The sequence below is a fragment of the Bombus fervidus genome, chromosome 8, assembly GCF_041682495.2.
Source record: "Bombus fervidus isolate BK054 chromosome 8, iyBomFerv1, whole genome shotgun sequence".
NCBI lineage: Eukaryota > Metazoa > Arthropoda > Insecta > Hymenoptera > Apidae > Bombus > Bombus fervidus.
In genome coordinates this window covers 7,574,499-7,602,272 of record NC_091524.1, presented here as the reverse complement: position 1 = coordinate 7,602,272, position 27,774 = coordinate 7,574,499, and the positions used below count along the sequence as shown (strand labels likewise).

The following is a 27,774-nucleotide window of genomic DNA, read 5'->3' as shown; positions in this document are numbered from 1 at the left end:
CGACCCTTTAAAGCGGAGCTCTTTAAGTTCCTTTTCAGCTCGGCGAACAGTTTAAACTCGTAGAAGCTGGTTTCCGTCGATATTAATGATTCTAGCGGTTAACCTGGAATTCCATTGACGAGGAGCACATAAATCCGTGGTGGAAGGTAATACGTGGAAAACATCGAGTCTCGCGTTGAATTTTTGGATATTACGCCGAAATTTCCGCGAGGGATCTCTTAACTGGCACACTGGTATTTTTAAATAGCACGATAAAGTTTCTGAACTAGTATAATGAAATTTCTAGCCGTCACGGTGTCCCGTAATTGTAGAGCAGTGAAATCCGGTTCAAAAACTTATTTAATACTTTCCGGCATAAAACGAACTTGAGAAACCAGTAAATGTGGACTTATATATATATATATATATATATATATATATATATATATATATATTCTGTCCAAAATGTTATTGGGCAGATTTTAATATCATCTTTCTCTGTTGTTTCTCCAAGATATTAGAAACTAAAACGACGATGCGACCTATGCGATGGTTGACACGCTGTCTAATTAAAAATTGATACTGTTTTATGAGGCAATACGATAAAAAGTATAAGTATGAGTCATCCAGAGAATCTTAACGAGGATGTTAAGCGACCGAACGATTCCTTGAGAAATATTTGCAATAGATTTGTCAGGTTCTCAATATTTTATTCCATACGAATTAAATATTATGAATATTTTTATGAACCGCACAAACTGTCTTGGAATTGAATTATTTGAAACGTGTATTCTGGTGTGTGGTGTTATAAATGTGTATCCTTGCTTCAAATGATACAAAGAATAATATCTTTGAACGTAAACGTAGATGTTACTCGTTAAAATTAGCAGGAAGAATAATGCTCGCAAAACACATCCAAGCGTTGTTTCTTGTTGTCTTCAATTTATAACCCTGAAGGATCTTAAAAAGAACCTTCTCACTGTCATAACTCGAAAAATATATTTTGCAAGTTGTGTCATTTCACCAACACGGATACGATATCTATATGTACTATGAATTATTAAAACTATACTTTTTCTTTAAATATCTGGATATTCCTTTCAAATCTTACGACACATTTATTACCTCGAACTTATTATTTGTACTGAATTTTACTTGAAAGTAAACCTCGCAAAAAAGAAGTGACATGAAAATTCATAACGGATAATAAAAGAATATTTATAGAAGCGTGTTTAAGCGATTTATATATCTACAAATAAACACTTCATATTTCGTAACAATTTATATTTCCAACTATAAGTAATAGGATTACCCGTCTAAAGCATTAAAAACATGCAATTCATTTCTAATTAAATTTTCATTTCCGTGATTTTCAGTGAAAATTTTAATGCAACGTCTTGTACTCTCAAACGAAATTATCTCGCTTTCCGCTCCAGTTGCATATATGAAATGAAGTTACATTTATTTAAGTAGTTTCTCGAGTAGCCAATACAACGAGTACGAGAATAAAATAGAGCACAGCTTAAGCATGTAAAAACGGCGAGCTGCATCTCTCACTTGAATTTTCCTTCGAAGGATCAGACTTAGCTGTGTAAAAGGAAAGAGAAAAATTTGCAGGAGGAAAAATCGGACATAAATGGGAAAGCTTTATTTCTCTCTGGTTGCTACGATGAAGAAAGGTATAATATTGTAGTAAACACAGACTACTCAGCAATCTGGTTTATGCTCGCCTTTTTTCACTCCTCCTTCTGTCCTTCTTTTTCTTTTGTTTCCTGCGTCCCTTATTTGCACATCGTATTGTCTTGTAAACCGAGGAAGAAATATTAACGCTCGGTTGACACTAGTTGCGAACCTGCCTTTTAACGAAATAATGGTTTCTTCTTAAGCAAACCGATCAGATTTTTAACAAAAAAGTAAAGTAAACGGGATACATAGTGATTTAAGCGTCTCCTTTGGTATACGAAGGTAAAATTATTCCAATTTAATGGTCTTTAATATTTAACAGATTTTTGACTTGCATATCTTTTTTATCGGTATGAGAGAATTTATAAATCTGCTGTATCCTGTATGCATATTGTTATGAACTTGGTAGAAAATGGAAATTTAAAGTTTTACTCGTAGAACAATGTCGGAAGAATGTTCCAAACAAAAACAGTTGTTTTTATATTGTAATAGGATTCAGGTAAAATTTTAAATTCACATTTATGAAAAAACGATTAAAAATTACACGAAGACAATTATGTAATTCACTAAATATTTTGCTTGACATTGTTTCAATAAAATATTTATTAAAACAGATAGATGTACAGTAGTTTAAAAAGACTTACTTAATGAAGATATTATTAGTATTTTAAATAGGAATTTATTTAATTTTAATTACATCCTGTACAACACAATGTTATTCGCGTACATAATCTCTTTCTCTGTTCTTCTATTTCCCTTTGGACACGACGTACTGACGCAACATTGTATTGTGCAGGGTGAACAAGGAATTTCTCCACCTCTTTTATCTGCCTGATTTTTACACCATTTACCTTTACCTCGTGCTTTAAAACCGCCTAGAATCGCAAGTACCGCATATTTCCGCTCTATTAAACTGAAGGAACGAGCGAAGAAAATCAAGATATTAGTTTCCACTGTAAAAAGCGCAGGGACAATTCCCTGTTTGCATGGAAGCATATAGAAAGGTACATACGATCAAATAAAAATTAGGGGAAACGAACGAAAATTATGATAGTTTAATAAATAATACGATAAGACATATTTCTATTATTTAAATGAACTATAAGCAAGTCTACGTTCATTTTATTTTCTAATAAAACTCCTTACAAATAAGCACTGTTCGGTTATTAATTTTATAATTTAGTTAATTTTATCGAGTAATCAAACAGAAAGAAATGTACAAAGACGACGTGTTATTTATTGTCCTAAATGTATGAATAAAAATAAAATTGTAAAAGAAACAAGATATTATTATCGAAATTATAATATAACTCTATGCACTTTTTATTTCAAACTACATTCTATAGGGAGTGATTATTAAAAATCATCCAAGGAGGAATAAAGGTGTCGCAATGCTTTTAGTAAACACTAATATGATTTATACACTGTTATTGCGTTCAATATATTAAAATTCAAGAGAAATACGATATACAATTTCTAATTCTATCTTTGAGTTTCTTCTTTTATACTTGCTTTCCTATCGAGTTTCCTTAGTGAGAGCCATTTATGTAAAATATGGGACAGGACATGTATGTATAAAAAGGAACATTGGTTCACTGGTATCAGTGACTCCAAATGATTCTGGTCGCGTCTTTTATTCACTCGAGTGTGATTTTCGCCTCATTTAGTCGCGGCATATAAAATATGAACGTTAAAAGGGTGATGAGATGGATACGCATGCATTTGCAGCGCGCTTACGCTAAGCACAGCTTTACAAGTCGAATCCACATACAGAACAACTGTAGACTGCGCAAAACCCAGGCTAACAACGAATAACTTTCATCCTCGTATATGCAAAGCGAATGCATTCTGTGATCCCATAAACATGCAATCACAGCCAATGATAAAGATTGTCCCTTGGGCGTCTAGCGTGGAAAGTAGAATGCCAGTTTTGAATGTATATTCACCTTTTTCTGCATTAAACATTTATTTAAACGTGACCATCTTGCTTCCTATAAACATCTTAATTACGCAATTTATTTCATAGTTCTGTTTATTGATCTTTTAATTAATGTGGAAAGAATAAGTGAAATGAATGAATGGATCGGGTGAATGGTGGTAAAATAAACAGAAATTATGTGAAAAGACTACAAATAACAAAACTGGTGTATGAATAAAAGAGATTTGTAAGAAAGAAATTTTTTAATACTGTCGTTATTAAATATAAAGCTAATCGAGTTTTCATGAAATTAAAATTATTTATATTTAAGCTAGTATATATATATATTATATAATATATATTATTTGAGGTTTAAAGGGTTTCAAGACAAACAAGGCTACGTGGAAGTTCGTTCAATTTCGTATAGTAGATCAAGCATGTAAAAAAAGAGTTTAACTTTACGAATATAAAACGCCACTTATTAAATACCTTAGCGAAATTTTAGAATTTACGTGAGAGACAGAAGATTAGGTTTCAGCTATGCATACCAAATTTAATCCACCGGAAGTAATTTAAGAAGACATGTTGGTCGTGTTTCTGAGAAACTAATTCTAAGCGAATTTTATACATGTACGTATATTTAGAACACAGCGCCATACATATCTAATATTTAATTTACTTTGTTTCTGTCTAATCAATATAACAAATATCTGAATTTTTCTAACTCGCTGAAAATATTTCCAATATTTTCTTTATATTTAATTACTACCGCATAGTGCACTGCACCGAAAGTCAGAAAACGATATATATATCCTACGTTTATTCTAAATATACAAAAATGTACAGAATGCACCTAATATATATAAATGCACAAAATATCTATAGTAAACTTGTTACAACGTCTAGAGAGTAAAACAAATCTCGATTTAGCGCGTGGTAGCAACGAGACTGAGAAGAGAGATAATCAACCGTTGCTTTAAAAACATATACGTAAAATCAATGTTATTGCAAATTTTCCTTCGAGATTGACGAAAAGCGGCAATTTAGAACAAGCGAAGCTAAAACAATGTTCAAGCTTGGAAATGAATATACATATGCTGGTAAAATATTAACATTCGGATAAGCAGCAAATGAATAGACTGAGCTCGGAAAGCAGAGGCACGGTGATATCTTCGGCTTTCCTTTTGGATGAAAGAGGGCGGACCGGTAACACGGGAAGCAACCGCGGAGTGTATTCATGGAAATCTGTCCATCAGGGTCTAATGGAATACCACCACGACGAAAAGTGCCACGAGATATTCTTTAATGCCTTCATAAAATTCAGGCTCATAATTCCCGTTTCACTGGCACGTACACGGCTCGCACACGAGCGTGCAGACACGTGCGTACACACACGCAAAAGATTAGACCGACAACTCTCTGGCACGAGTTGCTCTCGCTCCCAGGCAAATATTCAACTCTGATGAAACTCCAGACCGAAATTCTGCTGATCCCTTCAGGGTCGGTAGTCATTACTAGGTTTACAGTAATAACGTAGCTTACAATAATAAACCTGGTGAACGAAGTTTATTTCGAGCCGCAAATCTGTTGTTTGATTCCCTTGCCACGCAGCTATGAACCCGGTAAGTTCAGGCTAATTAGCTGAAGGAACGTAGCCGGCGTTAATTGCGTCACGGGCTGTTCCGCAACAGACAATTCCCTCGTTTAGAAAAGGCTTCTGGGTAAGTGCTACTAATAGACGTTTGAGTTATACGAGGCAACGCGTTCGATAAAAGCTGGATCGAATGATTGTTCCAACAATTTCTCTGTCTAGCTACATATAATCATGAAGTAGTAAAATAATATCGAAAACAAGTGCTAAAATGTTGGATCCGACATAAAAATAATATATAATGGGGATTATTTCGCCATGATGTGATGGTGCCTCGAATATGTTTAATTGTTAAAATAAAATTTTTAATGGATAACGTCACATTCTCGTTATTGCCACGTATGGTACACTTGAATTTCACTAGTTAATATCTATTAATGCATAAAACTTGATTCTTCTTTTGACATGAATATAAAATTTGAGATTTATCTTACATGTAAAAACAAAATACAAACGGGAAAGAAAACAGTTCGCAGTATATCGAGCCAATACATATTTCAAAACCTTATTGATTCCTGTTACGACACTAACAGTGCAACTACAGTAATCTGTGTTATTTGTATGTGTTTACCACAGGCTATCATCGCATCAAAACGAATAATGTTTATACAAGTCACAAGTTTTATCGGTAAACTCTTCTCGACACCTAAACGCTCATTTCCTTTTCAAAATTACTATTTTTCAGAAAAAAATTTTGTCTGAAAGGGTACTCACTCTAAGGGTCTCCAACTGGGAGCGTACGTACTCAGCTCGGCTGGCAATGTCGGGAATTGCCACAGGAAACGAACCCATGTACTGTAACGAGAAAAATGTTGCCTTATTATTGTGTTTATTAGTATTTTTGAAAACTAGGAAAGCATTACGATATCTATAATTATGCTATAAATAAGCTATAATTATGCAAATAACATATAGCATATGAAAGAAGCAAATTAATTCGTCATAGTATTGGTATTAATTCGACATGTTACTGTTTTCGCGTTTACGTAACAGGTTATTCCGAAAATGTTAAAATTCGATTTTTATCAAAAAATAAAGTAATTCTCAGATTAATTGGGACGACAAATTAGCAATAAATATAGCGAATGATATTTGATCATTGAATTAGATAAATTATCTATTCCTATTTTTTCATTTAAATTGATCACAGATTATTAGAACTCGTTAATTATGTAACAGCCTATATTTTATCTCACTAATTGCCTTCTGCGGTACCGTACAAATTGATAGCCTCCCGAGAGAACTAAATTACCGAAATATGATTTTTACGAGCTTTTAATCTGCTGTTTTACCTCGATTACAAGTAGTATCTTTATACTAATTTCTGGTGAATTACTCTCGGCTATTATCGTTATGATACACATGCGTGCGTTCGAATAAACTTCTTTTTATATTTCCGTTACGATTTTCACTCGTTTTACGCGATAATCCATAAAATAAAATCTTTTTTATTTTCATGCATGATGCTCACCTTATTAATTATTCGTACGAAAAGTAAGAAGAAAAGAAGTTTAATTACTTTATACGAATGTTTTTTCAAGTACATTTCGCATATTTTCGATTATGCAATAGAAGTCAAGTATTTCTGAACGATACGTTCTAACTTTGTTACAAACTCTACAACTACTTAACATTAAAATCAACGAAGAACATCTCTCTTTCGCTCCACGTGGAAAACTTAAATGTTACTTCCCACATCAAATTAGAGCAGCGCAGGCAAAGTTCATTTCTCCAGGGCTACACTGCTGCAAACGATTGCTCGCTACGGTAAAGTGGAATAGGAGGTATAGTGTGATTGCTATGGCACGAGGTTTGAAGACTAAGGCGAGGTTTCGAAATTATACGGTACTTGATTTTCTGGCCAAAGGTAGTCAATGGGTGTCCGAATTGTTGGGCCAGTTTCTCGAGAACGATATACAAGGGTCGATTGTTCGCCACGAAGTCACGAATTTCCTGCGAGCTACAATGTTTCAGCAAAATAGTTGGCGCTCAACGATGATCTAATTACCGAGTTTCGACAACGATGTATTTCAGAGGCTAACGTACTTTCGTACAAACTGAAAGTACATACTTCAGAAACAAATGCAGAGACACAAGTAACTTCAATTCGCGATAAGCGAAAGCCAGTTCAATTTTACTACCTTTTTCGTTATATATAAAAAATTTATTTTTTCTTTTGTTTTACATTAATTATTTTTCGTATAAAAGTTAATGAAACGCACACAGATTAGTTGTTTTAAACGAATAAAATTATCTAAATAACTATCCGGATGAAAAAGAATCGTTCTAATAAATAGATATATTTGGCAATGTACATTTTAAGCAAAACTATTTCAAAATATTATACGTCGAAAGGGAAAAATAATTGTACGTTATTATAACCTCATCTTAGATTTATTATATTTATCTACTGTTATCGAAAGTAAATGTTATAATATATCGGTAGATATACAATTACTAATACATAAACCTTCCATATTATACGTCTAAAATTTTTTAAAAATCTTTAAAAATGAATCATTTCGATAACAAAGTAGTAATCGATATTATACCACAACGTTTAAAAAGATTGATTTATTAATAATAATCCACTTCACCCCTCAAAGTTTAATGCTTTCGGCAAGTATAATACTTTCTCAATTTCTGCCAAATATTTCTTCGTATTTAGTTTAGGGGTTGAAGAGGTCGAATTAGCGAGGAAAACATGAGGGTTGGAATACCAGAAAAGTTCAGCACAATTTCGCGTGTCCTTCGAAGGTATCCTCTTTGTTGATCAAACACGCTGCTTGATGATTATACGGTCGATAAAAATAGCGACCCCTCTTCTAAGGACAATAAATAAAACTGGCCAGAGGGTAAATTGCAGAAATGTAATAAGAAACGATAATTAATACAATTTCGTATCTACAGTCTGTTCTTGACAATACATATGTTGCCTTCGTTATTGAGCATACCATGTTGATAAATTACTAATGACATCGCCGCTGACATTCGACAATTTTAGTTCATTCAGTCTACAACGTAATAAAACTTCGATTACCGGAACACTAGTTAATGAAACTATCAATTATCGAAACATCGATCAATGAGAAATTTCGAAGTTATTTTTAGCAAGAAATATTGAAAAGGATAATTATTAAAAAAATTGTTATATTCTTATTCGTATAAACATAATTACTAATGTTAATATTTGTAGAATAGTTCAACATAAATGAAGCTTCTCTCACGTGAAAACAAAGTTCCTGACATCCGATAGAGGTACGTTTTATATGAAAATCGTTTATTAACGTATAGAATTATCGATAATAAGAATATGTTCAGTAATGAACGTAATAACATCTTAAATTAACAACAAACTAAGTATCAATTAACGTTTATAAAAAATATACGAATCTTATGTTTTTTAAAAATCGTTTAAAAATACATTCGAAGGAAAAAGCGTAGCCGAACGTTACGGTGAAAAAATTCATTTGCACAGATCTAACGTTTGATATCAGTCGTTGGAATTACTGAAATTCTTCTCATTGTGTTTTATTGTTTCGGAACTTTTAATAAATAAAACATTCGAAGGTGGACCAATGTACATTTTTTTTTGCTTGTTGCGCGAAATATAAAAATATGAAGATATGAAGATTGGAATAACGTTTGTAGAGATAAAATAAATGTCCTTATAATATTGCTCTGCACGCCGTGCAATACGCAGATAATCGATCGAAATTGAATTTCATACAAATTTAATATCGCTCGTATTATTTCGTTTACAAAAATGAATTTGTTATGGAATGGTTTCACCAACGGATCAATAACTCTCCAACGTGTACACGGTATAGACTCATTAAAATGAGAAAATATTAAATATATCGAAGAAACGTTATACCCAGAAGACGAGAGCACGGTTGGTGGATTTAATTGCAACACGTGCAGTACATATAATTTGCGTTTCTATCATGATTTCCATGTCTGAAAATCTTTTCTCCGAACGCGAGCGGCGCAGCATTTCGATTCAGATACTCGTGCCGCAAAATAATCCCTGCTTTAATCCCCCCGGATGATTCTCATTGTTGTTTCATCGAACTTCTCTCCGGGAGGATCTCCTCTCGGAATCACAGGGATATTCCAGAAATATTATGCCTCTCTCCATATAGCGGAAGCGACCTCTGAAAATTCCGTGCAATATCGGATGCACCAAACACAAATAATAATAATAATCGTGATTGATATTTCTATGTAGATACGATACGAAGTCGTATACGCATACGAGAGTAGTATATGAAACTGTTCTTTCGTTACGTTAGTCCTACTACGCATATGTTTTATCTCGCTGTATATTGGCATAGTATAGGGGACAGTATTGAGAACGTATCGAAGGATTTCTTGTATAGAAGTCACATAATAATTCATGATAATATGGAATTTAAGGATACTGGAAAGCTAAAAAGGAGAAGTATATGATTTATTTAATAGAATTTTCTTGTTTCTATGGCATAAATACAGAATACTTTTGAAAAATGGAATATGATGTATAAGGAGTTGAGATTTGTGTAGAAATAAGGTGGATAGTTTAACAAACGTTACGTTTCTCTGACAAAAGTTTTCATCTTTTTTTACATTTCAGTGCATTTGATTGCAATTCCTTTATTGTATCTTATTCCATGCAAACTTCAAAACATGAAACAAAGTACGGAAATACACTGACAAATTAACTTTATAAATAAACGTTTTACTTTGTCCGATACATAGCCTAAGGCACTTAAAAACAACGATACAACAGCAATTGTATTTAAAGTATAATAGATACTTAAAACTTTGTTAAAGATAAATATCAAATTTGTCAAACAAATTTAGGTTAATAACATTTTAACGAGAACCGAATGCAAATGTAATATAAAATTCGTTTGTAAAAAGTGTTAATAATATTCGGAAATTTTCTGAAATTATCTTAATAGCGAACAATAGCTGTAACATAAAGTGTAACCAGTTTCAATAAATTTTGTAATAAACGTGACGCTTGTAAACTCGTGTACCAAGCACAATTTATCAATGTGATCGTCGTATTAAATTAAACAACGAAAATTGCTAAGGACTTGAAAAAATTGCAGGTGTCCTTTGCTTTTTCTACGATGGTTTCGACAAATTTCTATTCGCGTACCGATCGATTTTATTTTTAGAAAACCTGTTTAAGACAGCGAAATAGACCAATTGAGCCATTATACGGCTACGGAATTTAAATTCTGTGCCGCAAAGTCCGCAAACAATGAACACGGCACTTTGCGACCTAACGAGGATAGAGACTAATAAATGTCAAATATTTTATCCACTTTATCAGTTTATATGAATTTCAATCTCATAATTATCATCCCATTATTGATTGGTCTTTAGAAGAGTCCTTCATGAATTTGCAATTGAATTTTATCTTCTTTTTCTACCTAATACGCTCTTTGCATTATCGCAGCTTGAATTTGAACGATTTTGTTATCTAAAAGATATACGTGTACTTATGTTTCTTTTATCTCTATTCTATTGCTTAATTTTCTTCGACGATTCTAATTTCCTAATACTTACAGTTTTGAATTTTGATTCTAAATGCCACTTTACATTCGATGAAAAAGATCGTGCTTTCTTGTGCCACTTATGTTATGTTATATATTAACGTTATTTTCGTAATATGTTTTCGTAATATACACGTTCTATCCGTAAGAAACTTTGTAATTTATATTCTAATGATGTCATCAAATTTTCGTTACCCTGCGATTTATAAATGCGCGTGATATGTAAAAAAAGAAACGTGCTTTCTCAATTTTGAAATATATTTCAATATAATTCAAATTTTTAAATCGATGACTGTATCTTAAGCAAAAGAACAGACACACGATTATTCAGAGGTTCAAATGATTATACAAATTGTATATTAATTCTGTCAAACAATACATTGACTAGTATCAATAAAAGATTTTATAACAAGAAAACAATTGTGTTCTAGCACATTAAAGCTGCAAATGCTTTGGTAGAATTACTGTTTGTGTGCTGGGTCGAATGTATTAATGGCCAACGGTCTCGCGATAAGGCCAAAAACGATCAATGGCTTACCATAATCGTGGAATTCAAGATTTCATTCGTGTTATCTTTACTCACGATCAGTCTTGTTAAATTTCCAACAACGGTTATGATTATTATACCACCGCAAATATTTCATAAATTTTACTCGCACCAAGCACAGCAGTTCTACACGATACCGATATGGAATCATTTTCGTAATAGCACTGACACACGATAGCAGTAATTTCACAGAAAAGGAGGGAAAAACTCAGGTAGAATTATGACAAACTAGATTCAAACTAGATTCATACTAATTTTCAGTATACACAAAACGAATACAAACACACTAATTAAAACGGTTTTAAATAATCGGTTATTTATTGGTATTGAATGATCGATTGTGATACATGATTGTACTGAATACACCCGAGTTTATTTATAATAAAAACTAAAAAGAATTTTACTACAGTAATTTTTATAATACTTTTTTAAAATGCCTTTAAAAGTTCTTCAAAATATTAACTTTTACGACTTTTAAAAAATCATCGAACTCGGTGCTAGGGCTAAACTTCCAAATGATTAGTTCATTTATTCTCTACAATTATTTTTTACTTTTAATATCCAAATTTAAATTTAAATCTTGAAATTGAACATGATTTTGATATAAAGATAAACTTATTTAACTCATGTGTTTATGCAAGCAATTGAAATATTCAATCATTACTACATTATTACGTATGTGATTACTATATTGGAGTTATTTATCAATTAAGTTAATCTTGCTAGATTCGATTATACTTTTCCACGAATATAATTATTTCACAGAAACGAAGGAGAAAAGAATATGTTCTTGGTACCATATAAAGAAGATTCATGTTAAATTAGGGGTGGCAGTCCCATTGTGACAATCAAAGCTAAGCTGATTACATTAATTAGAATTATTAACGGATGAGGTCATTTCTTTGTTTAGCTATCTCTTCTTAAAAGTATAGCCGCTTCCTAGAAGGATAACAAACAAGAATAAGATAATTATTCTCTTCTTACAAGCACGACATAACTATAGTTAGGGATATAATAAATTCTCTTCTAATAATAATTTAATACAACGTTAATTCGAACATAGTTTCATTGTATCAAATAAGAATAAATATAAAAAAAAAAAAATAAATTGAAAGAAATATAGGAAAAAATATTCATACGTAGGCAATATTTAAGTACTAATATATTATGGAGTGTCGAATAAGTTAATTGATCTATGACGTTGAGGCTAACGAAATTAAAAAGAGAATACGGATTTTCGACGATAATATATAACGTATATAAAATATTGACATACAGCAATGACGTCTATTTCAAATATTTTTACGGAATTTATGAAAATTTTTATGAAACGTTCTCTTACATATAAATGTGCTTCTTTCATAAATAATATCTATTATCTTGCGATTTGCAACTTAAACACATCCCTAAAAGTTGTACTTTATCATTCATAAACTCGTATATACTTTTACTAATTTTTACATAGCTATTTGCAGTGATTAGTTAATTTGACACAGTCTTGCTTTATTACTCGTTTTACTATTTTACTACAGGCTATGAAAGACGATTGTCGACAAGACGCGCAACATGTATTGAGCCTATTCAGTAATATGAAGTTAGTCTCTCCATGCGTGTAATGAGGACGCAAACTTCAATCGAAAATGAAAATAGATTTTACTTTTCACACGTTGATTTTCGAATGAATGTTATATCTCTCGCACGTATATATTTGCAAAATCGTTGTCTCTTATATTGTTAATATACAGAGATTTAGAATTATCGTCATACTAAGAATATTGCTATTAGATTGAGTAATAAATTCATTCGCACCTCGAAGAATACTATAAAAACGTCTTTTATTTTTAAAAACGCGATTGAATTGATTACTCAATCGAATATAATAAGTTAGATACTTGTACTTTTAAATAACTTTTAATACACAATTAACATGATAAAATATCTTCGCTATTAGTATTATAAATTTACCAGCAGTTTTGGAAATTACATACAGTTCAAACCATACGTTTACTTCGCATAATAATAAAAATTTTAGAAACATGGTATACAAGTTTTGTTAAACATTTTCACATTGTAATATCCATTTCAGGGTTCTATTATATTACATTATACTACTATATAATTCTTCATAGAACTTCATAGAGAATTCCAAAGAATTTATCATCAATCAATGTGTATCTACTGTGCCCTAAGTACAACATCCTTAAGGGCTGCTATAAATTATAAGCAATTTTCTTTCAGCCTCTGATCCTTTCTATATATGAATCTGACAAATAGATGTGCAGAATAAAAATAGAAAGAGTGACAGAAGCAGATAAACAACGAAGAAGGCAAATAGACATATGCACGCGCTGTTAGACAGACAAGACAGAGAAAGAAACGATGAATGGAAAAAGGAAGTGTACGATAGACGTTGCTATGGAACAGAAAAAGCTGTTGTACGTGAGTTATGGCATACTCTCAGGATGCGTATCGCACATTATGAATCATGTATGTTTTTTTTAGTTTTCTGAAGGCGTATACTTCTATCATACTTTGCTATTTCAATCCGTCTGCTGAACCTGTTAATATGTAATACGTAGAGCGACGTGAAATCTCGGTTGTTACCTCGATTAACGGAACAATCTTTTACTAGGAAATTTAATGGAAATGTCGGGAATGATTCCCTGCAAGAAAAATTGAAAAACCAGATGAAAATTGAAAGAAATTACACATTTTTACCTAAATGTTTTGCTTCCTGCTTAACACTAACATTTACAAAATAGTTTAAAATAATATCCGAACATCGTGTGTCATAATTAGTTTGGATAATCAAGTTCCTACTGTATCTTCGATATTTAAACGTTATTGGCAATTAGAGAATACCATCGAGATATAATTAGAAATTACACGTGTTTAATGAATAAGTTAATTCAAGATTAATTAAGATTTCCAGTAGTTGAGTTATTTACTCCTTTCATAAACTAGGAACATCAGTTTCATGATAAAATCTCAAAATATTAAAATATTCTTTCAAGTATAAGGCGTTTCGACAAATTTTTTTACTCTTTCGTTTAAACTGTTCCAAACTTCAATCAACAAAAAACAAACAAGAGCAAAGGAGAACTGGAGGAACATTGCCTTGAAGAACGCCATAAAATATCTCGCAAATAATTTTAATTTCCTAAACCCACATATTAGTTTAAAAACCGGTAGCCCCAATGGTCGTAACTATACGTAATATGAAAAGCATAAATCAGGCAACCACAATTTCGGCTACAATTTATATTCGTCGTTTAACACGCCCTTAAGACTAACCTGTACGTTTACCTAATAATTCAACGAGATAATAAATTCCATCGCCTCCCTTTCTGGCCACGCACTCTTCCGAAGAAAGGATAACAGCGTGAAAACGAACGCGGCAAACGAACTCTCCAGCCGAATTAATTGAAGCAGATTGCAACGAACTGCGAACGGTTCGTTCTTTCGTTTTCGAATGCACCCCAAAATTCACGCGTTTCCTAATTTGTACGACTGTATCGGATGTTTCGGGGAAATGGAAACACTTCGGACGCCTACCTGTACACCGTTGAATATTTTCAGAGTGGCCTCCGGCATCTTGACGGCTACGTCCCCAGCCTCTTCTTCCTCCTTTCCACCCATGGATGTTTCAATTATCCCTGTCTATTCGGTCTTTTAATTGCATATTTCGTTAATTGCTCGCCGTCTCGTTCGCCACCGATCAACCACCTGTCCAACGCGTGACGTGCGGAAGTAATCGTTCTTTTTCCGGTTTCTCATTGTTACAATCACATACAAATAGCCAAATCACTAAACACGTATAAAATTTCTGGACCTTACTTAACTAACACGTTATTCAACAGGCTAACGAATAACTCAATCCTTTAATCGCGAAATATTTAAAATTACATCCTTGTCATTGGATTTTTGATCACTCGCGATATTTACGTAAGAAAAAAATTGTGTTACTTAAACGTTTGATCGTTAGACCATTAACTTGCATAGTGTAAAAACTTAATTTTCTCTGAACATTGAAAAAAAAGAAAAAAAAGAAATGCCTTTCATAACACGAAACGTAGATTACAAATCTTGAATAATATTTCGACACAGTTCCGCGTTAACACTTATCGCTATCACGCGATATCTTGGAAACTGACGCGATCTTGAAATTTATAGTAACGCACATATTCGTTTAACGAAGATTAATCTACGAGGACGACGTTCTCCCTCTTTTCTTTTTTTTTCTTTTTTTTTTTGCTATCGCTTCTTTCCTGCAGCGAAAGAAACTTCTGGAGAGAAACTTGGTCACTTTCACCGGCCACTTTTGCACAACGATTCGTTCAATTTTGCGAAATCATAAAGGAGTCCCGCGTTGCCGTGCGCTCCGCGGAGGTATGCACCGTGGTCACTAATCACTGTCACTTTCGTCTAAACATGCCCGGCGAACGCTCTGTTCCACGCCACTTCTACGCCGCAGAGACCTACGCGATCACTTTCGTGTCATTAATCCTGCTGACCACGAAAACTAGTTTCGAGAAACGCGTTCAGGCGTTTCGCAAGTGGACTTGAACGTAGTCAAGTGAACAGCTGCAACAAACTATTCGCGATATTTGAAAACATCGAACGTCAGTCCTAATCTACTTTCGATTAATTGATTCCAGTGAACGGTCGAGTTCAATAAGCAAAGAGACGAAATAACTTATGGCTGGTTCATGTCGTATCATTGCGAACTTTATCACTCATGCTCCTTCTACCGAGTATCGTAATTTTCTGTTACAGTCGTATTCCACTACTTTGCCTAAAAACCAATTGGAATTTTAAGAGTCGAGTAAAATTATGCTTTCCTGCATCGAAGTTGACATTGTTACGAGTAAGATCGAGACAGAAACGAGAGACTAAATGTGGTATCCACTGGTATCGGAGTCGAAGGGGCAACGAAGCAATGAATCACGTTCGAAAATGGCCCGACACGCTCCAAATTGCTCCCGGTAGGTGTTGTTTCAGGCAAAAAGTATGCGCGTTTCCTTCGAGCCTCGTTTCGAGGTGGGTTTGTTACGTTATCACCGGTGAAATTGCATCCCCGGCACATTTGCTGGCAGGCATACTTCGTCGCGCTTACCGAACTCGGTCACGTCGCAACTGTTGACATTTTCGTGTTCTTAGTCTTGGGAGTCGTGACGAAGAATCTTGACGCAGGATGGCCGGAACGTTGTGTAAAACGTGAACAGCATTCGAACTGACCCCGATACATTTTGCAACGAGAAATTCGCGGGTGCATCAATAAGGTCGCGCCTCTGGATCTTCGATCATTGGCAACAAGATTACTATCTCGCTTCTATCTTCTAGATTTCTATTCCGACTGTTTCGTGGCTCGACGTTTATCTCGGGCAGATGAGAAACGCTAATTTTAAGTATCCGACAACGAGCTATTTAAGAGAATAGATTATACTTTTAAAATAAATTTGCGTGGCGGCAAAGCGAAATTTTAAAACAAATTCGCGTGATACTTTACGATTAATCCTCGGCGAAAGGTATTAATAAATAAAACGTCTACGTACAAAGTGTCCAGTGTTATCGAGTACGTTCGTGATACGCGTGAAGGTTCCATGAGCACGCGAGCGATGATTTTTAACGCGAAAAGCAAGTCGTATCGCGTATAGATATTCGTGAAATCCGTTTTAATTAATCAGCACTCGTTTAATCACAGACTCTTGGCCAGTTTCATTAATTATTATTCATCTAATTAAGTATGTGCACTATAGTACGAGTTTCATTGGATTATGGTATGCGCTTTAATTACGGCGACCATTCAATTCAAACACGATTCCTCGTAATATTAATAATAACGGTGCGATCCTATTTTAAATTTCTCACGGGGATGCAATTTCAATTAAGTATTTTATCGAAATCCGACATGATTTAACGTAACACGTACCAAAATCTCTCCTCGATAAATCATCGATTATCATGATCTTGCTGCAAGACTTTCCCCAGTTGGGTTTTTAATCGATCGTTGCTCCGTTACCTCTCGAGAGACATATATTAATTAGGAATCGTTAAAACAACCGTACTCCAAAATGTCGGTTTCTAAAATGTTTCGTCATTAATTCATTCTAATGATACATTTCAACATGCTTTAAGAAGAGTGTACTCCGTTTCGAACTGGGAGAAAATTGATTACTTTCCTGACTTAATTTTTCCTTGAACGCGTATCATCATAAACGTGTATCAATCTTCCGTTATGTAAGATTTATCGATCATACGAATAATTTATCTTTATGTGAAAACATCAATTATTCTCATTGATATAATTATAATATACCGGTTATTAGTTATAGCATGATTGCAGAAAGTGTAAAATTCTACAGTATAATCAATTTATATTTGAATTTTTGTTGCTTCTTTGAATAAAACTGGCGATATATTTTATGATCTTTCATAATCTTACTTTGTCAACTTCGCTTTCAAAGCTGTGAAAGTAAACACTTAAGAAAGGTACATATGTCATGCGTCAACGATGCATATGCATACAATTGAGTGAACACTTCACTAGTAAATTATGACGCGGATACATTGACAATATTCTATAGGTATGTGGACTGTAAAGCAAGTGTATATAATTAGCTTTGATTTGTGTATCATCTCATATTCAACTTTAAATCAGATTTCTTGCTATTAAATTATTACGATTTAACCGAGATTCGATCTTTAAAATATCGTCTCGTCTTTTATTCTAAAAATATTCTCACATATTATACAGAAGATAAAAAGCCAAAAGTATAAATATCGTAAAAGTTTGTCAGAAGTTAATGGAATACAATTTTGAAAATATTAACAACGTTTCGATATTCGTTACCTAAAGGACATACTTTTATAATAATTTTCGTAAGGTTTTCGTAAGGAGCATCGAACAGTTGTACCCTTTCTTTCGAGCAAAATCACATAATTACACACGTCCCGACTAATTAAGACGAAATAATTACTTCTTTAAACGTTCACCAATAAGGTTTAATTATCCACTTATTAAGAAATCCTGTCAGGCATGCATGGACTCCGGCAAAACAATTTCAGCTGTCAGTTCTACAGTGAACACTACATAATAATATATTTCATCGCTTAACCGAATAAAGGAATCCCCCGTCGATCAAGTTACACACACTTAATTCTAGCACCATTAATCAAGATCAACCAATCCTTTCATTAAGTGTGCGCGAACGTCATTTAATTGTCTACTCATCCAGAAATACTGGCACGCATGCATTGTCGAGGAAAGCAACCCTGTCCGTCAATCTTGAAATGCCATTTGCATAATGATGCCTTTCATCGACGTCGTTCAATGGAAAAATATGCTTGCGCTCTTTCATTAAATCCGCTTAATGACGTATCAACAGTCGTACGTTTGTTTAATTCGATCATGGGTGCTTCACCCGGGCAAGAAACTCATCACTGTTTACAATTACACACTGCACATCAACGATGAAACTATAACGAAAGAGGACTCTTTATTTTTCGTAATTCCCACTATGTAATTATCTTATCTTCCTCTATAAATCCTATTATCCTTCTAGCGTAGAAAATTCGATGAACATCAGAAAGACTAACGATATTTTTATTCGCCGTGAAAGATTCGATTCTCGTTCGCGCAAGCGAATTTCAACGAATTCCAAAAGACTGGTCTCGGACGTGCATGCATACGAGATCAGCAGCTATTCTAATCGGGTGACCGAGGTGTGCACAACAAGCGTATCCCCATCGATGTTCGTGGAAGGCAAAAGAATCTGGCGTTCCATGTGAAAACTTAGTCTAAAGTCGCAGGAGTCCCGTATGCTCGTCGACGAACGTCGACGAACGACCTTCGAACGTTCACCCATGGAGAAATCCAATGCGGCGCGCATGCATCGCGGAAAAACGTGCGTCACGAGTCACGAGTCACCGGTGCATCGGCATCGCGGCGCGGCGCGGCACGGCACGGCACGGCACGGCGCGTTCGCGTTGTAGGCGAGAGAGCACGCGTGCACGCAATCTCGCGTGCGGTAAGTGCCGCAACGTGCGTAATAAGACACTGCCAGGCAGATCGGGCCGGTGCTCTTGCACAGGGCCGCTTCTGCGGAGTACTATGGGGACAGTCCACGGGTCCACACCGTCTTGCCTCGAGACTCCGAGAGTCCCGTGTGTCAGCATCTCGCACACACGGTACACACACGCAGCAAGGTCGTCCCCGTCGAGGCTCCCATGACTCCCACCACTGCCGCGCCGCTTCAATCATCCTACTTTCCTGGCCGCTGGGCCCCTTTTACTCCCACCGCGTTCTCCAGCCAGGCTCCGATACCACTCGAATAGCAAAATTTCTGAATGGACATCCACGGATCTGGTTTTCTCCCTTTTTACTTTTTCCTCTACTCTCCTTCGCTTTTTTCTCTTCCTAGCGAATCTGATCGCTTCGATCCCGATTCGATGACCAGTTTTCTCTTGCAAGTTGGTACTTTGTTAAAAGAAAACGTTTGGGAAAGAGGAATCGCTGATAGGATGGAATAGAATTTGGCGAATTTAATCGAGTTATTAGTTATGAAATGATGAGATTCGATACTGATCGAAGCTTTCCTATGGTGGAGAAAGTACGCAAGTAACGTAGTAAGATGGACGATATGACGTTATTATTCATAAAATTACATTTCATGTACTATGTAAACCGATTCTAGGCTTAGATTGGATTAATAAAAAAGGCCAGGTTTTGGAATCAGATTAATAAATAATTAAACTTTCTAGAAAAAGACTTTGCTCCTCGGTCTACGTCTATCCTAGAACCTAATTGTACAGATATACACCAAATAGCACGATAATGAAACTTCTAAATTCTTATGTAGTAATCAGTTTCCGGAATAACGTTCAACCCACGTGTAGCAATGGTACTTTACTTGTCGTCGATGGAGTCAAAACGATTTTTCAAGTGAAATTTTCAACTTGAGAAACAGAGAGGAGTTCGCCAAGTTATACCAAAGCCAATGAATAAGTCAGGTAGTTAAAATTTTAATTAAATTCATTAGAACGTATAAAGAGAAGAAAATATGATTGCCACACCATTATTCGATACTTCGATTAAGTAGATCAAACTTTGCATAAACGAAGTGCAGAATTAACTGATGTACCATCGGACGTTAAATATTTTATTGCATTAATTAATTACTTATTGCATTTTCAGAAAAAATTGTGAATCTACCTTCGTTCTCCTACATTGCACGTGTAATAGGATTAGATAAATTTAATCTAAATGGAAACGTTTCCTAAAAACACGTTTAATCACCATTATACGATCATTGAAATTTTTATAAAGTGATGTACATATATACATATTCAAGTTTCTGTGGAATTTCAAAGCCAATAGAATTATCAGTTTTGTTGAAAAATGACTTTATCTCACATGCAATGAATTTTGATAGCATTGAAAGCCGTTAGCATTACATGGAACATTATAAAAACTTGCCACTCAAGAACTTTATCGGAAGTTCTTAAGATAGAGAAGATTATGCGAAGTTTTAATAAGAATTAGATCTCTATGGACACCTTGTACACAGAAATTAACGTTAATAACTATGTTACATTATATGCTACATTAACAATAAGAGCACAAAGAAGCCCTTTATGTTCTAGCGAAAACTTATACTCTATGCCATCAATTACACTGCACCATAATTTTCTGTAAAACTTCCGTTAATATGGAAGACTTAGTAATAGTATAAAATTACTAAACTAGTGCATATACTGAGCTATCAATTCTCGACATGATTACGTTTTCTAGTCATTTTTATTATGTAAAATGAGTACCAGAATTTATAGTAAAGATAGAAATTATTTTTTAAAACAGATATATATATATTTTTTTAAAAATCACATATAATACAATTATTTTAATCATAATAACCTGACAAAATATTTTATGATAGAACGTTTAAGTAGGATGAAACAAAATTATTTTGAAGATTTGCTGCTTATTAGATTTTAGTATAATCTTATTTTATTATAAATAATATATCAACTGCATATAAGGACTTGAAGATAAAAAAGTAAAATTTTTTATAAACAAATATTATTTTACTAATATTCTATTAAACTATATTTGTAACTTAAAGAACAAACAATTTAACAAATTATTACCAATTATTGTAAAATCAAAAGTGTTTAAAACGAAAAAGATACAATTTTAATTAAAGTTTCAGATTATTTTTAAAGGTTTTAATCCTTGTGCTCCTTTGTACAAAGTAGTAGTTAAGTAATAACAATTTGTTATCAATTTGGTTAACATCAAACACAATTGGTTTCACACGTCTTTAATGACGGCTTTTTACGACACCCGGTACGCAGAAGCTTGATCGATTTCTAATATGTGTGCTCGTAAGTTATAGGCAACGGTATAAGAAACCGCAAAGTGCGGTAAGATGGATGTACTTATATCAGCTACGTGGCAATAAAGTGTAACAATAAATAAGTAAAAAGAGAGTGTAATATTTCATCTGCGATCTTATAAATCGAGTACATAATTCTCATTTTGAGAATCATAATTTCATTTTGTCACTTTGAAAAATATTATTAACCATAACATAGATGCTTAATCACCTGGATTACTTCTTTTAATTCTCTGTAAGATTCACTGCATTATTTAAATAAATTTACTATTATTGGATTTAGATGTTTTATTTAATTCTGTATTTACTATTCTATACCCACAACTTTAAAGTGATAATAAATTTGACAAAAATAATATTATTCGATTGTATTATACGTATATCTTTAATATGTTCTTACTCGAGCCCCTTTCGTTTCGCATTTTTACTTTTACAGAAAAATGTCTTTTAGAAAGCTTCGAACGATCATGAAAATTAGAAAGTATTATAAATATTTGTATATCGAGAAGAATTTTTGCTGTAATTACTATATTACTTGTAATAATCGAAATAGATAAATAAAAATAATGTATAATAATTATATATAATTATTATATTACTATAAGTATTAATATTATGTTTATTGAAGGTAAAAGTTTATGCTTCTGGAAACGATTCCACTTGTTAAAATAACAAAAATCACGTATTGTTGAGCAATTTATGAAACACCAATTAAACCATTGGAAGAGAAAAATTAACGTTTATGATAATAGTCAACTAAGTCATTTTAAAATAAAATTGTCTACAATAATTAATATTGATAACCTACCAAGTAAATCAGATTACGTACCTATATTTTAAGTGGTGAGATCAAGTTTAATCTTTTGTTGCTTTATATAAAAAGTTCTTATACAATGTGTGTGTGTACACAATTAATTTAATTTAATGCGCAATTTATTGCAACATTTTGTCGTTAAAATTTCATATATTCCAAGATATTACAGTGCAAAATGAAACAGGGATTACATCGATTAATCATAACTAATCGTACAAATGTATGCAGTTTTATAGAATAATTGTTACGTTCAGAAAGCTTATGGCAACCTGCGAATTTCATCGTAATATCTGCTAGAAAAAAGATAGATAGAATGGAAAGTAAAAATTGCCTTCGTTCAAACAATAGGAGAAAGCAGCGAGAGAAAAAAAGAACATTTGCGTAACTGAAATAGTTGAATGGTTCGAGACCAGCCTTTATTCTCAACGATGCTCATCGAGGAGTGTTAAATTACGCGGACATTGTACAAGAACAATGTGCATTCCGTATGTCGGGAATTACTGGAATAATGGCGAATACTCCTTAACGAGGCATAAACGCAACAATGGTCAAGAGATTATAAAATTCGTGGCAAAAATGTTCAGAATTTGTAGATTTTTACACGAGTTGTACGAAAAGTCGTATAACACGCGTTTAAATTTTAAACAAGACGATGTGTGATGGCCAAACCCGTAGTCTTTATTATTTAAAAAATTTCATAATATAAAAGGTAGGACATATGTAGTAATTGAATTGATAGACTAAAATCTTAATTATAGTGATATTTCACGTTAAACACATAAATGAAAGATAAAGAAAAACCACACTTCGCATTATTTGCTATAGTAAATTACGATTGTAATTGCTAATATAAACGATAGACTTATGATATTCAAATCGATTATAGAGCTTAAGTGATCGCTTATTTCGTATGATCAATCTGTCTCTTAATATAAGACTCATATCTGTTAAATACAAGACTCATATGGATTTTTCATATTTACTAACATCGACGAATAGACGAGTCTTTATGTAACACCATAAATAGTAATTTAAATCAAACCTTCAATTTACGATTTATTTTTCGAACGACGGCATATAACACAGAATAGATTTTACACGGAAAAAATTAATTTTAACACCTGCATATATCGATTAAACATTTTTTACTGCTTTCATATTTTTTACTGCTCATATTTGTTTTATCACACTATAGAAGCATCCTGTAGACACCATATGTCAAGCATATGTTCTCGCCGCGATCCACGTTCCTTTTTCCCTCTTACAAACTTTACAAAACGCTATTTGACGTCGTTTATTAATCAACAGACGCTTTACTACAATGATCGACATCCATTAGCCGGTGAAAAATCGGCGGTCCGTTCACCTTCGGGCAAAAACTTTGAAAATGCGATTTGCATATATGCAAATACGGGAGTCGGTATAGCTAACTAACTAAGTGTCGGAGCGAATCGCGACTCGCGCGAGCAGGACGAATGCTTACGGCTATGTAAAAATAGTTTTACTAAACGCATACTGAGTTGCCGCGGTAGCGTCGAAAGAAATTGATTGGTCTTCAGAGCTGGGTGTTCCAGCGTGCTCAAGGAATGCAGTATGTAACTTCAATGAGGAATGTAGAAAGGAACGTCGGCAATATGGATTATTTTTAACTGTACTTCATCCACGATTCCTCGGTAGATTAGAGATCGAGCGTGAACGATACGAAATTGATGCTGAAAGGCTCGCGAGCAGATCGCTGCCGATCTTTGTATTCATATTTATTACATAGACAAGGCATAGGCTTCGTTACAGGAATTTATCGGCGAAGTATGAAGTCATGGCGTTGAAGAAACGGTTTAGCTCGATTGTAAAACGTTTAACGTTTAAGGCGGCAAGCACGATGTTTATTATAATTGGAAGGATCGTTCTTTTATTTTCAACGATAGTTCCTTTATCTTCTACACCTATGAAAATCGAACCTGAACGTTATTGCATACACTTTAACGGCTTCATCTTTCGATTCACTACTACAATTTCCTATTATTTAATCTTATATGGACAGTGTTGGAAGAGGAGATGCACATGTGTATGTATTAGCTATATTATCCATAGATGTATTTTATACTTATAATCATTAACTTGATTTACCACAAGAAGTTCCGTTAACTGATATACTTAAATTATCAATTCACAAAGGGTATATACCAATTCTGAGATAGCGAATCATTGAAAAGGTAAGATAAAGGAATAACACGTTTCAAGTAAAAATCCACGTTCAAATATTCTGAAATTATCAAACGAAGGACAATTGATTTTTCGAGATAATGATAAGCTATTTGTAAGTGAATTCAGCTTTTAAATTTGATTACTAATACAGTATAATTCTTTAGTTATATATAAAAGGAAGCTTACAGCGAAGTTGAGATTTATTAAAGTTGAAGAAGACTCTTGTATTAACTTCTTACATGCGTATTACATATGCTATTCATAAGTAATAATATATCACGATACTGTAACACGTTTTTAAACAACCCAGTACGAAATGTGTATGTAATAATACATTGTTGATTTACTTCTATGTAATGTGATTAATGTGAATCGTTTCCATTTGATGTCGCTACACCATGCGATTCATGCATATCGATGGGATAAACGAAAACGATATATACATATACATTATCCTTAATAGCATGTCGACGATTTGAGAAACACGCAACTTTTAATTCAATTTCTTTTATCACTCGTACTTATATGTAAATGAAATTCTCTGTTCATAGTATACACACACACATGTATGTATTACTTTGTTGGTATAATAACGACAAATTATATTTTTGCGTTAAATTTATGTAAATTTAATATTATTAAAGTTTGAACTTCTACGTGAATAAAATAAAAATACTTGACCTGATGAAACGAAGGTAAACAATATAAATGGCAAAAATATTTGTCGCTATCAAATTTATTATTTAGCCTACATCGACTAAGAGTTTTATTAATGTACATAGTACAAGTGAAGTATAAATGGTAACGGGAACTCGTATCGATAGAAATTAACGTTCCTTTTACATCGAAGAATTCCAATGGGAAACATTGTGGCGAAAGGAAAATCGAGAAGCAGCTTAGAAGAATAGATAGTACGTTTCCTTGAAACTTACGAAAGATCAAATCGCGCGATAACTATAGCATGTGCGTTGAACATCTATTCTCGTTTAACACTTACGTACAGTGAAATCAATTACATTCCCTGCTGCGGCGGTGCAGCAAGATTTACCGTGCATGCAGTCTTTGAAGTCGGGAAGCGACGCGAAGAAGTTGCAGCGTAAGAATTTTTATGTCCCGAAAAAAGACAGAATCGGTTGGGTCGCTGTCATGTCCCGCCACACGCACACCACTTTCGATGAAATATGTTCGATTTTGTAAAAATTTTCGTAGAAATTCGTGAGTGGATACCATCCGACTCAGATTTGCATTCAAGTAATTACGAAGAAAATTTACGATCGTGGTGTAAATTAAACTTGAAAAATAAATTATTCAGAAGAAAGTGAAGTATAATACAAATGTAAAAACCAAATAGGTATGCGACTGTTGGTTTATGCTTAAACGAAATTAAATATATGTATCGCTTTATTTACGAATGAAAATGATCATGACAGTATTGCTGGAAAGTAATGTTTGATTTCGCGCTTCTTCATTGGACAAGTACTTACAAGATTTGTTACAAAGATTATAATAGTTGTTAGCTATAACATTGCTTGAAGTGTTTATCAGTGAAATTAGAAAAAGGGTAAGGAAAAGAATTAAGTATACAGGTAAATACATTATCTACGTCTATATTGTATTAATAAATAAAAAATACAATGCAGATTGTAATTATTCATTCTTCAAAAATATATGTATACAGCTATATAACTGATCATATTTATAACAAATATTAATTATTGTGTATTTTACTTAAAACGAAATATTTTAAGATGTTTTTACTTTTGTATCATATTAAAAAGCATCTCGTGATTTTTTAAGATCTTTTGGAAAATCCGCAAATTTTTAAACGTTGTTGCACTTTGAGAGTATATAGTAATTTCGAAAGTCAAGAAAACACGTAAAGAGGATCAGAGTAAGTATACTGCTAGCTGTGATTCCGAAAAATAAAAACAAATTCTTTTCTACAGTTCATATTTAAAAGGAAGTTTCACTAATCAACACGGTTCACGTTTCTTAACTTTTTATATCTATCGATTTGCATAAGTACATCTTAAATCAGAAATTAAATAAATATTGGATTGTTAGTTGTTATTTATTTCTGACAGCCGCATAATACGTCATAAATAAAGGTATTAATTACGAAGCTATCGCGGAATTTATTTGTTTCACGTGTATACTCAAACAAGAAATTCGTTACGTACGAACTTCAAGATAAACTACTTAAACCTGAAGTAAGAGAAGAGTTCGTTATCAGTCTTGCCACTGCATCGAACTTGCAACGAAAAAGTTTGACAACGTGAAGTAAAAAATGTAGCGGACACGATACTTGTTTGCACGCACGGTGCGTTTGTGTGGGCGAAGAAGAGCTTTCGCGAAGGGTATGAGGAAGTTGAAGTCAATGACTTCGAAACACGATAAAATTACATGTTGCAAGATCTCTCTCTGCTTTTATTTTCATCTGATTGGTTGTCGAAAAGGTGAGTTATTGAAAAAATGAGAAAATCATGCGTGTACAGGATATTTCTGCTTGTATTAATTTATGTTTTATGGCTATACCTATTTCATATCAACAATGTCTTGCACAATATTTTTATTTTCCAATCAGTTTCCAAATAGATCTACATATATATGTATAAAGTTGATTACATACTTTTGTATTTTCTCTTCTTTGATTATTTCCTATGTTATTTCGTTAAACTTTGAAGCTTACAATTATGAATTTATAAATAGTAAGAAATCAACTTGTAATTTGTTAATAAACTAATAAAGTTAATTTATAATTATAATGTTAACAATATTACATTTAAAAGACTATAAAAAGATCGGCGATTCCAATTTAATTACATGCAATTTTTCCTATCTCTCACATTATTTTTATATTCAATTTATACGTTTCTTTTCTATAAGTTTGCAAATTGGCGAATTGCCAAGAACAAGTATTATATTCTTAGCGAACAGTAAAAAGCTTTCCTTTCAACTGCTGTATAAATGCAACTACTTTAAAAAGCCTTTCTACTTCCGTACATTATTTTGCTTAACGATCGTTGCGTAA

General features: G+C 33.2%; 1 protein-coding gene across 6 annotated transcripts in view; it reads right to left on the bottom strand.

The window, feature by feature from the left end:
• LOC139990284 (EGFR adapter protein) overlaps positions 1-27,774 on the bottom strand; it is a 282,495-nt gene that overhangs the window by 252,020 nt on the left and 2,701 nt on the right. For 3 of the 6 annotated variants that reach the window (XM_072009411.1, XM_072009409.1, XM_072009410.1), the window contains one exon: positions 5,946-6,026. In XM_072009411.1, coding sequence (XP_071865512.1) covers positions 5,946-6,026 — 81 coding nt within the window. Of the gene's footprint in view, positions 1-5,945; positions 6,027-14,882; positions 17,991-18,193; positions 19,434-27,774 lie in introns of those variants that run through there. The other 3 variants (XM_072009413.1, XM_072009406.1, XM_072009407.1) reach the window with 3 other exon arrangements.